This window comes from Calliphora vicina, chromosome 1 (assembly GCF_958450345.1).
Source record: "Calliphora vicina chromosome 1, idCalVici1.1, whole genome shotgun sequence".
Classification (NCBI taxonomy): domain Eukaryota; kingdom Metazoa; phylum Arthropoda; class Insecta; order Diptera; family Calliphoridae; genus Calliphora; species Calliphora vicina.
This window is the reverse complement of record NC_088780.1, coordinates 106,083,405-106,101,723: the sequence shown is the minus strand read 5'-3', so window position 1 is coordinate 106,101,723 and position 18,319 is coordinate 106,083,405. Positions and strand designations below refer to the sequence as shown.

Sequence of the window (18,319 nt, the reverse complement as noted above, 5' to 3'; positions counted from 1 at the left end):
TGACGGAAAACTAATTTAGACCTTGGGAGCATCGAAAATTCTAAAATTGCAAAACAAGGGCCATCCTAGTGTGTATATGTGGGTGATTTTGGGAAAATAAATTTTTTGTTTGTTTGTAGCTGTTTGCTAAAGGTTGAGAGTGAGTGTGTGCGAGAAGGTATTTGTATTTGCTACCTCTAAAAAAAAATAGAAAAATAGCGCTGAGTTTAATGGATTTATGGCTTTTCTAATTCATGATGGGTTTGTTCGTCTAAAATGTTGATCTTTCGTTCTTTTATTTGTTTTTTTCATGTATTTTCGGTTTTTTTTCCAAAAATTCATGACGATTTCAATAAATTAGTATTTCTCGGTATGACAAATCTGTTGTGCGCTATGAAAACAAAAATTGTTTATTTTTATTTCTTCAGGAAATTGTTTAAATGTTTTTATTTGTTAAATATTTTAGAGAATTTATTATGTACTAAGGGCAATAACTATGTAAAATTTACAAATTTGTAAATTTGATTTCCTGTCTCAGTTTTAGATCGAATTGATCAGATTCCCTCCCGAAAAATCTAGAAAACAATTGACTAGCAAACATTTTAGTTTCCGTTTTTTAGCTATGCTTTAAAAAATTTGAGGTAGTTGGACATGACCCGGAATTCAAATACAATATAAACGTGTTAAGAACTTTTTTTATGTCGTTCATTAATTCGGGTTTTAAATTGAGTAACTAATTCTTTAGTAAATTAATCATTCACTATTTCTAAATTATTTATAACAAATTGTATTATACATCAAGCTCTATCAACGTTGCCGGATCTTTGCTTAATAAAGTGGTCTTGGGGAATTACATAATAAAGGGAATCTGTCCAAAGCTTGATATCATTGTCAGTGAACATGGCTAATTTGAAGTCAGGCAGTGCATGATTGACGCATTTACAAATACGAAAAAAGTTTATTACCATGTCAGACAAAGATGTTCAACGATGGTCAAAATCATGTATAAGACGAACTCCATGCTTTTATTGCAAGAAAACGTTAGTTTGCAATATTTGTGTTTATCATTCGATTTATGAAATATTTTGCAACACTTAAGTACGCGGTTAATACCATCACTTATATACATATATTTTAAGATCATGGCCTTCATCTATTTCAATGTAATCATTATAAATGTCATCCTCAATATCTCTTTCGACGGCCGTTTCAAAATCACATTCTCCATCACATTCAACTCCACTTTAATTTTGATTATTAATTGCGTTTCTTCCAATATTTCGCCAGCTAAATAACAAATATTTTATTCCGTACCTTTTATTTTCATTGGTTCAAGTCATAAGTTAAAAATTTTGAAATATTTGTTTTTAGAATTGTAACTTCTTGCAGTAATATTTATATATTTATAGAAGGAGCTATCGGAACTCTCATCTACAGTGATCGAGAGTCACTTTGTCTTTAGTTATTTGTCGAATTTCAGAAACAATATAAGTTTTGTGAGTCATTATTACTCAAATTTTATCCCGATCGGAACAGCCGTTTAGAAATGCCAGATTTATTTCCAAAAAATTTTGATTTTGCCTCCCTGTGCATTCCCTCCAGCATCAGCAACATAAAAATATTGACCCGGAAGCTGCCAAAAATTTTCCAGAACATACGTTTCGTCATCCTGGTATATTTTTTAATAATTCAATTTTCATGCTCTGTCTTTCTGGACTCTAAATTTTTAGCAGAGTTAATGTCAGGAACATTTTGAGAATTGTATGTTTTTAAACCTGCATTGGCTTTAACTTTTCGTACCAAATAGTTCGAGTACTGAGCTAACCGGACAGCTTTCCTACCGGTTGTGTTGGGAGCTCTTTTAAAAATGCTTTCTATTTTCTGGCTTTAGAAACGGACCATTCTTTCTACCTGAACCAGATTTTCTATCAACGGACATGTTTTCCCGTTACTGTTTAGTAACATTGGAATAAGTTTGATGGCAGAACTTTGATTGTTTGGCCAACTTTTTGTAGCACCAAGTTGGGTTTTGTTGAAAATATTTAATAATTTTTGTACGCACTTTTTTCTCGTCACTCATTTTAATCAGATTAACAACAAATGAACATAATTGACATTAAACATAATAACGGACATTCTCTTCAAAGGTAACAAAAAGGTAAAAAATCGAATAATACTTGGGTTAAAAGTTTTAAGGAAAAACGTGTGTTAAGGTTTTTTCGTTTTCACTCCTTATATTCTAGGTCTTTATGAAATTTTTAGCCGATGTAGCAATGTCCCTCCGTCTGTTGAAAACACGAAAGCAGCTTACTCGCTGAAATTGTCCACAAATATTCTTTGTTGATAAGGTTTGTTTGGTATAGAAAATGGGGAATATCGATCCATGATTTCACCTAACCCCCACACAAATGTTCCCTCCGGAATACTGTTTGAGCAGCCATAAATATGTTGATTATACGGACATAAACCCCCCATATAACTCCTGTATCAGAAAAATATTTTATTGTCAATAAATAATTTATCAGCCCAATTATGAATAAAAATTCCCCGGGAGTTTTTTCCCTTTTCTCATTTTTCCTATTCAAATTCAATGGGAAAAAACTCCCGCGGAATTTTTTATTCATAATTGGGCTGTATATATAATGATGAAATGACATAAATTTCGATATAAGTTTTTGAAAGTTTTAAGAAATTAGTGACTATAAATTCGGACCATAACTGATTCAAATCCTATTGTGAATGGAGGAATTAAATCTTAAAAAAACATATTTGCTATTTAATTCAAATCTGAAGTAAAATTTGGGAGGCGCTTTTAAAATCCATATTTTATTATTTGTTATTATTTATTTAAATAAAATTCTTAAAAGAAAAACAATTTCACCTAAAATCTGTAATTGGCAATTTTATGGTATTTGTTGTTGCTTTGTTTTATCTTGTTCTTTGTTTGCTTTTTTACTTAATGGCCATAAATGAAGTGAAATGAATATTAAATTGAATCGTAACGATGCACAGTGGGTTCAATGGTACCCAAAGTGGCGATTAATTCATACAAGCAGTAGTTTTAAAATATTATATTTTTTATTGATGAACTAGCTTGACCCGGTGCGCTTCGCTACCCCTGTCGAAGTAAAATAAAAAAAATGTGAAAAGATTTTATAAGCAAATAAATGAATATAATTAATACCGGAATTTCTTGTTTGTGATTAATTGCATAGTATGCCGTTGAAGGTACAAAAAATATCCTGTGATTTTAAAAAATCTTGAAGCTTTTTTTAAGACATTCGCCTATTTTTAGTCAGACTCCTTATAATGATATGAAAGCTATTTATTATAATAGTTAAAGTAATGCTTCAAATGAGTTATTTTGTTACCATTGTAGATAAAATATATAAATATTCGAATATCAAGTGCATCTAATTGTAAGAGTCTTTAAACTTTGTGTAAATTACGTTTATGCCAGTGTCCTGTTATGCCAGAAATTAAGAAGGAGTGCCACCCCCTTGTTCCCATCCGTCCCATTTTTGGATAAACTTAATGTACTGATAAAAAATTGATTCGTAAAAAGTTCGAAGGCTGTCGCAATAATAGTTCTGCAGATATTCGAAAATACTATATACTTTGTATGGGAAGTTCCAGGCCCACTTATCCACTCCCGCCCATTTTCAGCTATTCTATGTAAAATGATAAGAGAGCTATTCGGACAAAGTTGGAAGAATCTAGTAATTATAGATCTCTAGATATTTAGAAATAACTAATTACTTTGTATGGGAGGTGACTCACTCCGAGTTCCGATCCTTCCCATTTTTTTTTACTAACTTCTTGCACTGATAAGAAATTAACTCATATGAAGTTTGAAGCCTTTCCCATTTACAGTTCTCCAGATATTCGAAAATAACTATTTACTTTGTATGCTAGGTGCCACGCCCACTAATTTAATGCCGCCCATTTTCAGCCAAACCATGTAAAATGATAAGGGTGCTATCGGACTAAATTTCAAGACTTCCACAATTATAGTTCACCATATATTCGAAAATAACTATTTACTTTGTATGGGTGGTACAAATTTTGCCCTCTTTTGTCCCTTTGTGGTCCAAGTTAAGAAAAACTATATAGTCTATTATTTCTTCCAAGTAAAGGAATATCTATGTTCCAAATTTCAATCAAATCGGTGTAGCCGTTTACTCTTGATTGTTTAAGAACTAAAGGTATCAATTTTACCGGTTTTCCCCCTTTAAATATCTTTCTGGTCCAAGTATTAAAAAAAGATATAGCCTATTGACGCTTCCAAATAAGGATCTATCTATGTTCAAAATTTCAATGAAATCGCTTCAGCCGTTTAGGCGTGATGCTCAAACAAACAAACTTACAAAGACATTTATATATTTATATGGATATGGATTATTATAAGTATATAAAAACACAGTATTTTAGAAAAAAAATAGTTAAAAAAAATTGTTTAACCCGTTATATAAGTATAAATTTAATTTAGAATCTAATTTTTGTTTTTCACAAATGTTTATAAATGTATAAACAAAAGGTACTTTTTTGAAAATTTAAAAATTTTGGGAAATTGATTTTTTCTAGAAGATTTTAATCCAAATATTATAAAAATACCAAAAAAAAATCAATTTGTAAAATACATCGAAAAAGTACCTTTTGTTCTGCGGCTCCTCGTTAGTATAAATATGTATCCAGTTATTGTTTTCAATAAATTCAGTAAATGTAAAAATTAATCTGAAAAAAAATAAAAAAAATAACTTTTTGGGGAATCTGTGATTTCGTTTGTACCTTTTTTAAAAAACTTATTAAAAATATTTACACATAATTTAATACCTGGTTTTGAAGGTTCCATTATAAAATATTTAATTTTAATAGATTTAATACTAACAATAATCGCTTGAATTTTAAAAATTTAAATTTTTTTTCACTTTTTTTAAAAACATCAATAATTTTCTAACTTTGACCGCTCACTGAAAACAAAGTAAACAACTTAGTTGATTGATTTTGACAGCTAGTGATGCAGAATTTTATCTACTTTTACCCTATAAAAAAATTTATTATAAAAACTTTATTTCTAAATATCAATTAATCGCCACTTTGACACCAATTGAACCCAAAGTGCGATGTATTGAAATGAATAGAATCGAGTTGAGTTGAGCACATGTTTTAATTAAATTATACATTTCATTGTCTATTGAACATTCACACACACATGTGTGTAATGAATTGTACACAATAATAATAAAATACAATTTAACTTCCGCAAATATGAGAATGTTGTTAAATTTTATGGCTGATTAAATCACAACATTCATATAAAAATACTTTAAATCGAATAGAAATAAGCAGCATACACACATATAACAACATAATCTATTAACAATTTATACGTGTAACAATTTGTAGATGAAAAGGTAGAATTATATTAGAAAAAAAAAATAAACAACAAAATGCCATAAATATTTGCAATTGTTGCACTTACCAGCAAACAAAAAAATCTTTATCGTTTTTCTTTTTTGTGCTGTTGAAAATTCTTAATGGTTGAATAAGTTTAAATGCTGCAACATACACACATACACAGATACTTTTACAAATCTATTTATCTACACACTTGCATACTTATTCGGTAGCCAGAGATTATTAAATTACATTTAAAAGAAAAACTAGTAAGAGAACTATATTCGGCTGCACCAAATCTTATAATCATTTACCAAAGTATAATTTCAGATAAGAATTAAAATTATTTTTTTGCATTTTGAAAAAATAATGGTTAAAAAAAAACTCGGGTTAAAAATAAATTTTTCCCGATTTTTACCGGTTTTCCGATCCGATTTAATATGGCGTAATATACAGTGGTTGACAAAACAATGGAAACTTTTCCAAATATACCATATGTAGCCCAAAATTTAAAATTTTTTTTTTTATTATTTTACTTGTATAGTTTTATTTATATAAATTAACTGAAAAACAAACAACATAATTAATTATATTCTGAAAAAAGGGAACAAAATTAAAAATATTCACTATTTCGCTACTGACAAAACAATGGAAACTTTTAAACTTCTGCAAGAAAGAAGTGTAAAACGAAAATAATATTTAGAATAACGATGTAAAAAGAATCCTGTTTACAGTCATTTTATTTTTAAATTCTGGTAATTTTTCACAATATCTTTTTCTAAGTTTTTCGGATAATTGCTTTTTTTCAAAGTTAATGAAAATGGCTAAAGCTAAGATTTGTGAAGACTTAAAAAATAAAATAATTAAGGATTTTAAAGCTGGTTTAAAACATAAAAGTATCTGTGACAAATATTCAATAAATAAATCAGCAGTTTCAAAAATTATAAAGAAATTTCGTGAGACCGGTTCTGTAAAAACTGAACATTTAGGTGGAAGACCTCGTAAGACTACTCCTAGACAAGATAATTTAATAGCGAGAGAGTTCAAGAAATTCCCAAAAATAACTCCTCGAGAGGTTGTTAATAGCATAAAATTAGAAATAAGTACCCGAACAGTTAGTTAGTCGCAGGGCAAATGAGGCTGGTCTTGGTTGCAATCGTCCTGTGAAAAAACCACTCATTTCTAAAAAGAACCGTTCTGCTCGTCTACAATTTGCCAGGGATCATTTAAACTGGTCGATACAGAAATGGAATACTGTCCTCTTTTCCGACGAATCCAAATACAATTTAAGAGGCAGTGATGGGAGAACATTTGTAGGACGACCAAAGGGAAAAAGATTAGATCCAAAGAACACAGGGCAATGTATGGGCCCAATTCATATTATAAAAGATACCATGACAGGTATAGGATACAGAACCATATTAAACGATGTTATGTATCCATACGCTGAGGAAAATATGCCGCTAGTTTGGAGATTCCAACACGACAACGACCCGAAACACACCTCTAGGGTTGTAACCGAGTGGTTACAATCCAACGAGGTACGTGTTTTGAAGTGGCCTGCCCAATCGCCAGATCTCAATCCCATAGAAAATCTATGGGAAATTGTAGATCGTAAAATAAGGACCCAAAATTACACCAGGAAGGAAGATTTATCGGAGGCGGTTATAAGGGAATGACAAAATATTTCAAAGGAGACCATTGACTCTTTAATTGGTTCAATGCATCGTCGATGTGTAGCAGTTATAAAAAATAAGGGATTCCCAACAAAATATTGAGTTATTGCAAAGTTTAGACCATATTTGTTAAAATAATACCTAAGTTTCCATTGTTTTGTCAATGCCGTAATAAAGAAATCTTTTAATTTTGTTTTCTCATTTTTAGAATTTAATTATGTCCTTTGTTTTTTGTTAAATTAAGTTAATAAAAGTATACAAATAAAATACTACAAAAATGTTAAATTTTTAAAAAAAATTATTTCAGATTTTAGGCCACTAATGAAATATTTGGAAAAGTTTCCATTGTTTTGTCAACCACTGTACGTCGTTGGAAAGGTCTTTGAAATATATATCATTAGATATTCATATTGTCTATAATACTGACTTAGTAATCCAGATATAGATCAAGAAGTAGTTGTTTTTTGTTTATATCTCAGCCATTTGTGGGCCGATTTTCTCGATTTGATATAGCAACCAGACCGAGACTATAGCGAATATATTGATATATGAATCATGTATGTAAGTTATTTGAGGGCTACGGAGAGTTGATTTCAATATACATATGGACAGACATGGCTATATCGACTCCGCTTTCTATAACGATCCAAAATATATAGACTTTATGGGGTTGAAAATGAAAAATGTAGAAATTACAAACGGATTGACAAACATATACACACCCTTGCCACTCATGGTGAAGGGTACTCGTATAATACATGTTTGTTAAGATACGTTCACATTGTTCAAATATTTATTTAAATACACAAGCTTTATCATAGACTATAGCACAATATAAGATCATTAATATATTTTTTAAATCATTTGCTTCTATAAAGCCACCTAAGAGCAAATAAACATTTATTGAAAGTAGTTTTTACTTTTTTTTCATCAAATATTTAATCAATGTGAACCTACCTTTAGTTTTTGTTTTTTGCTAAATTTCAGGAATGTAAAGATTTTCATTTTAAATGCATTAAATATTTACAACAGATTTGCTTCTTCAATAGAATTAACACAATCTTATTACTTTGATGTAGAGAAAAAGAGATTATTTTTAATTGATTTAGGTAACCTAAAAAGTTATAGCTCAGGTTATGTAACATATTTTAAGATTTAAAAAAAAAAATATTAAGTTATTAACGAAATGTTAGTAAAGCTCCACCAAAAAATTTAGATTCCATTCAGAAGGTACTAAGTATATTTTAAAAAAGATTACAAGTGCTTTCATTGTTGTCCAAAATATCGAGCGAAATAAGGATATATCGTACGTGACATAAAACGGAAGTAGTTTTGAGGTACATACACAAAGGGAAAAAACGTGCTAAAATCAAGATTTTACGTCCAAAATCAAAGCATTTCAATCTTAATAGTCTGTTAAATGTGAAAATTCTTAATTCAAGAATAAAATCTTATTTTTTACGATTGCTTATTTTAAGATCGTATTTAAGATTGTGTTCTTATTTACAATCTTAAATTAAGAATACATTTTGCAAAATTTAAGAATGTAATCTTAACGAAGTTCTTGATTTGAGATCGGTTTTAAGAACACAGTCTTGTTAAAAATCTTAATTTAAGATTGTATTCTTAAATTGTTAAGAATGTAATCTTAATAATTAATATTAAACAAATTGAATTAGAATGTCGAAATAAATGTATTATATTTGTATTTATATTTAATGTATTATATTTACATATTTATGTATTTAAAAAAACGCAATTATATTATAATACATACTTAAAATTATATCAACTTTGGTCTTACATATTTTCTTCCATTATTGATTGGATATAAATGAAAAGGAAGGCTAACAAAATCAGAAATTTTAATAATATAAATTCTACTAAGTAAAGAACCAACCAGGATTGGGAGTGTTTATCGAACTCTTTTAAGGATTGCGTTGCAAATAACATAAACTTCTTCGTTTTGAATTAATAAAATTGATCTTTTCCTGGGTACATAATTTGAAAGTCAATTTTAATCTGAAATTTGTAAGAGAAAATAACTTAATCTGAAATTAGCAATCGAAAACAACTTTCTCACCAATTCCGGCACTCTTGAATGACTAATTTTTGGCCACCTTCGTAGTAACTCAAGACTTCCTATTTTTGCCGAATCTTTCTGGAGCACACTGTATGTGAGTTTCCATTTATGACAAACTTCCACCCAATCAGCGCTATCTCTGCTCAAGTATAGTTTATAAGCAGCTGCAACTGATTCATCAATTTCAGAACTTTGCATTTGATTTGTTGATCCCATTTCAGCAATTTCTTCTTCATCCAAACGAGATGAGCTTGTATCTAGGCTATTGTTGTTGAATGATGCAGCTTTAATAATAATTTTGTAATAAATCTATAACGAAATTACCTTAAGTTCATTCTCAGTGGGAAAAACTTCGCAAATATCGGCCAAGTATGAAAGTGTATCCTTTCTTTCGGCGTTCTGCTCAGATGATATTGTCCATCAACCAGCGTCAAGAAATCTTCACTCACAGATATACTTATAAGAACTAGTTCGTCTGAGTTCTGATTTTCTATTATTAATTAATTATTTTGTTCACTTTTTTAAACACGTCTACTTCGATCAGCGTTTTGCAATTTATAACACAACAAGCTTTCATTATTGTCAAATTTCTAAAAAATCAAGAATTCAATCTAAACTTTGAGAATATGTTCTTAAATTCAAAAATACAATCTTAAAATTAAGAAATCAAGAAATTATTTTTAAATTGGAGAACGTAAATCTTACTGACCATAATTTAAGATTAAAACTTGAAAAAGTTTGCAATCTCCATTCAAGAATTTTTTTCTTAAATTTAGATCGTCATATTTCTCTTAGTGTACATGTAGAAATATGCAAAAATTTGCGAATCGTGTTTTCCTTTAATAATCTTACACTGAACTAAATATACATTCAGTGGATAATTTTACAATAAATACAATTTAATATCGTACGTGACAGATTTTTATCTTATAGTAAAACAATATATATTCTGTAAATATATGTATACAAAAACTAAAATTAGTTTTAATTATTTCGCCCCCTTAAAAAACTGCATGAAACTGGAATTGGTAACGAGTTTCTTACTTATCAATAGATACATCTAACTGCCACAAGTCACCACATTAAATGTTAAGGATATTTGATATGAAACCATTTTAATATCGGAAAAAGAACCCTTTGTTAAAAAATAAAGAAAAAGATGTACGTTTTGTTAAAAACAAAATTAAAAAGTATGCTTTTTATGCGTTATTTTTAATGATAATATTTTAAATGAATGTTTCTAATCCTGATCTAATATATAAACATATTACACATTGAAATTAAATATTTTTTTTTTCGTTTTATACTTACTAGTGTTGTACATTTTGTTAAGCACACATTTTTTAGAACCCATTTACTTAGTAAAAAAATGAAAAAAAATTTTGCTGACTTGATTGTTTCTAGAAGATTTCAACCCAAATATTATAAAAATACCAAAAAACCAATTTTTGAAAAGATGCGAAAAAGTACATTTTGTTCTGCGGCACCCAAATAGAAAATATATACATATTTATTCGGTTTCAATAAACAATTTGATAATATCAAAAAAAAAAACAATCAGAGTCAAATTCATTTCATACTACATGCTAATTGTTAGCTTAAATTAAACAAAAAAAATAAATATAGTCAGTTCAAACTATTATTTTTGCCATTAAAATGTTGTAATAAGCTCTAAATACTTTAGCATAGTAACATTTTAATGTTTTCTCCTATTCAAGTCATCTTGAAATAAAGTTTCAAGGGTTTTTTGGTTTTTCAGTTATGATTGTCATTCTCGTGGAATTGCCCATATGTATATCATACAAGTATACAAAGTGTTCATCATAAAATAAAATATAAAATAGCTAGAATTTGTGTGTTAATATAAATATTTGTACTCTATCAGAATTAATTAATTAAATTTGAGCTTAATTGACTAAAATTTTAATTCGGAATTTAAAAATGTCAGCCAGCCATCCATTTATTCCATAAATCCATTCCCAGCATCTAACTCAATAGCTTCTATTTAAATAGAATTCATTCGTAACAAAATTCATCCCACCATTGAATGATTTAATTTTTTGTTAACCCTTTCAGTGGTTTTGTCGAATATATTCGACATTATAACATACTCTGTTTCTATGCACTTTTACTGTACAATAAAATACAGTTAGTTTTAATTTTTTTGTTTTAAATAAAAGACAGACACAGACAACCAGAGCAACCAAATACAAAAAAAAATATTTTTCCCGGATTCAGCGTATTCAAATTATAAATATTTCTTTTTAATACTTTTAGCTCGACCTAAATTATTTTTGACCTTGAAAGGGTTAATAACACTATACAACAAAATCAAATTTTTTCCAAAATTACAAGATCCGACCAATAAATTTTGTTTTTTGCTAATTTTTAAAAGAAGGACAAAAAAGACCTATACCTTGAGGATTTAGAGGGTTAAAATATTCTACAAAATTATTCTCCGTAACATTTTACATAACTTTGCTGAACACATTTTATACCTAAAATGTAAGGATCACGTGGAGAATTGGGAAACTTTAAACCCCCCCCCCCCCCTCAAATGAAATTCAGATGTAAACTTTCAAAACGCCGATACATGTGTCTTTTTATTTCTGTCTCCTCTATCAAAATTTTTTTGGTCGGACCTTGTAATTTTTTTTGGTGTTGTATAGTGTAATTTAAATCTAGTACAAATTGAGTTAAAATATTATTTCTTCATAAAGTTGTGTTTTTGTTTGGCCTTTAATTTAATTTACAAAATGAATTGGAAAAAAACTGACTGCAGCCTTTTTGTAATAGATTTGAATTGAAGAAAAATTAAATCATTCAATATATTTTTAAAGCTGTTTTGTAATGGATTTGTATTAAAGTAAATTTTAATTATTCAACAAGGAATTAATTCCATAAAGAAAAAATTCTCAAAGGAATGAATTCAATATATTTGAAGTACAGAGGAATTTAGCCTATGAATTAATTCATAAAGCATTAATTAACGGAATGGTTAAGAGATAAAACTTAATTTATATATTGATTAATTCCTGTTGTTCCTAAAATGAGCATTTAGTTAGGTCAATATAAGTTAGTAAGAAAAAACTAAAGGAATTAAATTTTTTTGGCCATAATCTATTAAATTATTATAAACTAAAGCATACTTTTAGGCAGCTTTAAAAAAATTTATTTCGAATTTTTTAAATTTTTTTGCGATTTTTATCTTTTTTTGATTTTATACGTTCACTATTTTGTTCTTCAAGGGCTACAACTTTGCCTCAGAGAGTAAATCAAAATTCCGAACTGTTTGCAAGATATGATGAGCCTAAGAAAATTATCACTTTTTTGCAGAGATCGAAAATAACTCGTCCATATACCAAAAAACCCATATTGTGATTTATATTTTTGTGATAAAAATAAATCTCTGAAAATAACAGTTATAAAATGATTTTTATTTAAATGGTTTGGTATAACTTTTATTCGTTTTTGTTGTTTTTTAATGGTTTGGTGTGAGATAAACAATTCATTTGTTCTTGTTCTTAATAACTGTTACTTTCTCTTTTATTCACATACAATAACATATTATTAGTAATTTTTAACAAATTATCGAAATAATATGATAAGTATGAAGTAATGAAGTCTGAAATAAGATTATTTTTTTAATTTGTTATAAATCTTTTGATAAATTTTATATATTTATGCGTTGCTTTGCATAAAATGATTTTTTGCGATTTATTTTTCATATTCGCAAATAAAAGTCACAAGCTGACATTTACGAAAAGAAATAAATTATAAATCACTCATCTAGATTAGTTGTGTTTGTTTCTTTTCTGTATCTCTCAACCCGTAACCTAAAATGTTCTCTAGTAAATCACTCTCTCAGTGATATATCAGAAAAAAATATTTTTAAATGGCTGCGAATGAGAATTTACTATTGAAATGAAAGTGAACTCGTTATTTTCGGTATCTGCTTTTTTATGATAATTTTTGACACCGAGGCCCCAAATCTTTGGGGGCCCAAATAAAAGTGCATGACTTTGGGCATAACTGGGGGACACGGGTCTTTTTTTATGGTCCTTTATCACGTAGTGGTGTCCGTATATGGTTATATTTCCATGACTCAAAAAATTACACACAGTGTTATTTATCAAGCTTAGCCTTGGTCTGAACCTTGGTGATGGTGTTTTACCGCATAAAAGAGTGGTTTACTAAATTTCATTGTGGCCGTACAGGCACGGAAGATGCCGAACGTTTTGGATGCCTAGTTGAGGTCTCTACACCCGAAAGAATTAAAAAAAATCACTATATGGATATTCGAGAGAGTGTGGAAGCCATAGGCATCGCACATTGGCTTAGTGGTTACAATTTTGTATGATCACTTGGGTATGAGAAAGCTTTGCGCAAGATGGCTGCCGCGTTTGCTCACAATTGGGTGCACACATGAAATAGGCTATACATTGCTCCCTCATCCGCCGTATTCTTCGGAATTAGACCGGGTGACTATTTCTTGTTTCCAAACCTGAAGAAATTACGCGGGCGGAAAGATATAACTATTTTGATGTCCTGGACAATCTTATTTTTTTTTTTGGAAGGGATACAAAAATTAGAGAAACGTTGGACGAAGTGTATCCCACGTATTTATTGAGACATATTTGAAAACTTAGTTAAGAAGCATAACTAAGAATTCACAATTACAACATAAATAAATAAACTATAACAATAGCAATTTAAATTAGCTTTAAATAATAACAACACAGAAATCAAATTAAGATTATATAATAAAATTCACACATAAAAAATAAATTTGCATAAAATATTAATTTACAAATCTCTGTTTTCTCGTTCTTTTTTTATACTTTTCTTGCTAAAATTTGCCCACTCTAAAACCACACAATGGTGCTGACAACTAACTAATGTTACTGCTGCTGTCGCCGCTGTTGACTCACACAACTTGCTGTTAACGCTGCTATGGCTGTTACTTGTGGTTGGCGACACCATCATCACCATCATCGCTACTGCCACCAACACATCCATATATTCTCTTCCTATGACTGCTTTTTGTTGAAATGATTACTGTTGCGTGTCTACTACGTGTAACGTACAATATTTGTAGCAATTGCAAGCCATGTCCCGTAGCAAAACCAACATTCCTTTGTGGCAACGACAATAGAACGTATTCATCGTTATGCAGATTGGATTATCACAACTGCATACATTCAACATCCATAAGAATCGCATGCAAAGGATTTTGCCCATGCAAGGGTAAGTTCATGATTACAAACTGAAACACAAAGATTTTCGAATTTTCTATTTTTCGTTACTTTTTTTTTCGTATTTGCCAGTTTTAACTAGAATACCACTACTCGGCACTCTTTTAATTTAGTACAATAAAAATGTGTTGAAAACTTAAGGAGAATGCAAAAAAAAACCCCATTTAAAACATAAAGTATTGAAAGTGCTAAAACCCTTTTACATATTTGTTATAATATCCTCAGTGGTTCAAACTACAAACTGAATAGTGTTAATGTATTGTTAGAATTTATGTACTCGTCTTAGTTGATACAAAGTAAGAGGATATTAGATGGTGGGGAAAAATGTTAAACAAAATAAAAAGGGAATGAATTGTGTTTTAGTGCCAACATTAAGTAAAATATGCTGATGTTTAAAATCATTGTTGTAATAAAATTTGTAGAAAGACTTTCGGGATTATATAAATCAAAATTGTAAAAGAGAATAAATGTACTTTATGTGTTTTGAATATTTTTTTTTTTTTAATTAAATATCACTCATACGCAGCCATATGTTTACATGAAAACAGGGTATGAAGAATGAATGCATATTTTCAATTTTATTAGTTTACGCGAATATTATTTATTATTTGGATTTAATCGAGCTTAATAAAAAAATGAGTTTTAATAAAAAAGCGATTAAATTTTTTTTTAAATTTTTCCATTTTTAGTTTCTACTTAAATTTTTCAAAATAAATTTTCTTTTAATTATGTTTTGAATCAATTGTTGTTTTAACTCAATTTTGAATGAAAATTAGTTAAATTAATTTATTTTAATATTTGGGTAGCAAAATCTTTAGGTTTTTTGCCAATTTGACTGTTATTATTTTTAAAAAATCTTCACAACCATTATTTTTAAACATAATTTTCTTAAAATTAGCACAGATATGGAAAGCTGAGAAAATTTCCTTTTAAACAAGCCCTCTTCCAGTGATACACATCAACAATTCACCAATAGCAATGACAATATATGAATATTTCCAAAAAAGCAGCATTATTTTCAGTGCTCATGATCACCAAATTTTCTCGTAAAAAACCGGAAGCTCGATTTTGATTTAGAACCATGGTTTCTTCGGGAAAAAGTTCTTAGAATTTTCCGTATATTACGAATTTGCTATACGCTTTATCACTTTTTTTGGGCCCGAACAAATTGACCCACCCTACTGTATACCGATTTTCATTTAAATCAGAAGACATTTTAAAATTTACGACGCCATATTTGATCCGCCACTTTAAATCTGAAAAATTTTACCTCTGATTCGAAATCAGAAATCATGAATACCCCCGTGTACCGATTTTTATTTAAATCAGAAGATATTTTAAAATATACGCCGCCACATTGCAACCGCCCCACAGTGGAAAATTTTGGTCATTTTCGGATCAAAAATCTGTAACTTTTGAATGGATGAGGATTTTTGTAAGATTCTTTCTTGTTGATTAGGTGGCACTATAAACTTTAATAAGGATTTTTAATCATAAAAATCGAATTATTAAAAAAAAAAAGTTAGGAACGGTTAAAAATACATTTTTTGATTTTTTTTTCTTGAGTTTTTGTATAAAAGTAATAGTACTATAGTACCTCTAACTCTCATTATTTTAGACCGATATCAAAGTTTTAAAGTTTATCGAATTTTTCTTTCATAAATGTTTGCATATTTCATGAAATTATGTAAGTTTTTATAAAAAGTTTCGCAGTTTTTTTTTCGTAATTTTTTAAATTCAGGAATATTTATTTCAATTTTTTTCTATGAAAACCTTTTTTTTTGCACAGTGTTTTAAATGTAATTTTATATAGACAAAAATGCGTCGTTACTTGTTAAACTCGGTTTATATTTGCAAAAGTTATTAAACTTTTTCGAAAAATTTTTGTTTTTTTTTATTCATATGCGCTGAGGGAGAAAATACTAAAATGAAAAGTTGAATAAATTTTACAATTTTCATCCGATTAAAAAAAATAAAACACTGTTTTGTTAAGAACTAAATTTACTTTATATATAGTTATAAATTTGTATAAGCTATCATAGCAAAATAAGCAATGAAAAGCAACTAAAATCAAAAAAAGTAGATACATTTTTTTTTTAATTTCTGAGTTGCTCAACATTTTTGCATGCCATTTCTTTATAGGCACAAAAAGTCAGCTAATTTTCATATATCTTTTAGATAATAAGTTAAACTTTAATTCTATGTTAAAACTAGATCGAAGGCAAACGGCGCCAATAGTTAAAATCCTAGTTAAAGTTGCGTAGGTAAGCCAACAAACATTATATATTTTAAATGAATAAATTTCAAATCTGCTAACAAGACATATAAAAATTATTACAAATATAAAATCTGGACAAGATACCCTTTCCAACAAGGTATAAAAAATAAGAAAATTAAAAAAGCAATAATTTTTTAAAAATTAATTTTGAATTTAACTAAATTTAGTATTTTTTTTATAGGAATAGCCCCTAATGTTTTTTCAACTTAACAAAAAAACTTTTAATATCACTATTTAACTTCCCAACCTTCATTTTAAACTCTCCCCTCTAAATAAGAACAAAACACCCCTACAATAAATTACCCCTCTTTAACCAATTAAACTCAACAAGGAAATTATATTCAACAGTATTAACAATTTTATAAATTTCTCAAAACACACATTTACTCTCACATAAAATAACTAAAGCAATAGCAAAACAAAAAGGAGAAAAAAAAGTTCGTCAATTAAAGCCTGATTTATTAACCATAAAGTAAAAACAAATTTTAAAAACACTCAAACACAAACAAAGAACAACAACAACAAAAATGCTACCAATTATAAGAGGTGGCGGTGTTAACGGGGGAAAACCCATAGTTAAAGATAAAAACAAAATCTGGCAAACCTATTCAATTAAAAAATCAATTAACTAAAGCAGGCAAAGAGATGCTTGGGGCAGGGGAAGTAGGTGGAGATTGAATGAGGGAACGTTTAAAGCAAACATGATGTTATAAGAGCCGAAAACAAAAAGAAAAATTAAATAACGACCTGAAACAGACAGTCAAAGTGCCACCGCACCGAACAGCATTTGTGCCACCAGAACACAATAACAAACACAAAAGGGCACTAGATTACAACAACAACAGCAGCAGCAGCTACTTTTTAAAAGCATTAACAATAAATAACAGGAGCGAGAGAGAGAGAAAGAGCACAACAATTAGTTAGTTTGTGCAACAGTCCCTACGAATTAAATGCATCATAAGATGCAGTTATTTCGTGTATTTTATTTGTTAAATATTTTTTTTTTTTTTTTTTTGGAATATTTAATTATTCTTGAAACAATTCTGTCCATTATAAGAAATGGTAATAAATATGTAATTTCCAACCGATGGCATCGATGAAGACAACAAAGCACAGTTGGGCAGAATCAAAATATTTTGGAAATAAATCTGACATTCTAACTGGCTGTAGCAAAGGAGTATTCGAGTTTAAGTTTTGACGACGGACCCCACAGACACTTCAGATGTGGGGTCTCCAAATGGGGCAATTTGTTTGTTCATCCAAAATCAACTATATTAATACATGGCGCATTTCATGTCAAGTGAACCAACTTTTCAAATCGATGTCTTCCGATCGGGATGAAATTTGCACCAAGGTTCAACAAGATCGGTCGAGAACTCTCTGAGTTAGAGGGGGTCAAAGTTTGACATTTTGGTTTGATATTTTCCTTGAAAACCTGTTTGGTCGCTTAGTGGGATGCGAGTGGGATATCTATCAAAATAAATATTTTGTAACGCAAAACATAAAATTTTTGACTTTTTTTTGCAAAACCAAAAACTTTGTTGACTTTTTTTTTCAAAATGGACCCTTTTTTAATTTTTTTTTAGCTCAAGAAAGCTTAGACATTTTCCTTGAAGACCCTTTTGGTCGCTTAGTGGGATGCGAGTGGAAT

The 18,319-nt window shown here is 29.0% G+C and overlaps 1 protein-coding gene across 2 annotated transcripts in view; it reads left to right on the top strand.

The window, feature by feature from the left end:
* Positions 1-18,319, top strand: part of Cow (Proteoglycan Cow) — a 305,796-nt gene that overhangs the window by 230,274 nt on the left and 57,203 nt on the right. For both annotated transcript variants that reach the window (XM_065515436.1, XM_065515437.1), the window contains exon 5: positions 14,234-14,382. In XM_065515436.1, the coding sequence (XP_065371508.1) occupies positions 14,234-14,382 (149 nt within the window). The remainder of the gene's footprint in view (positions 1-14,233; positions 14,383-18,319) is intronic.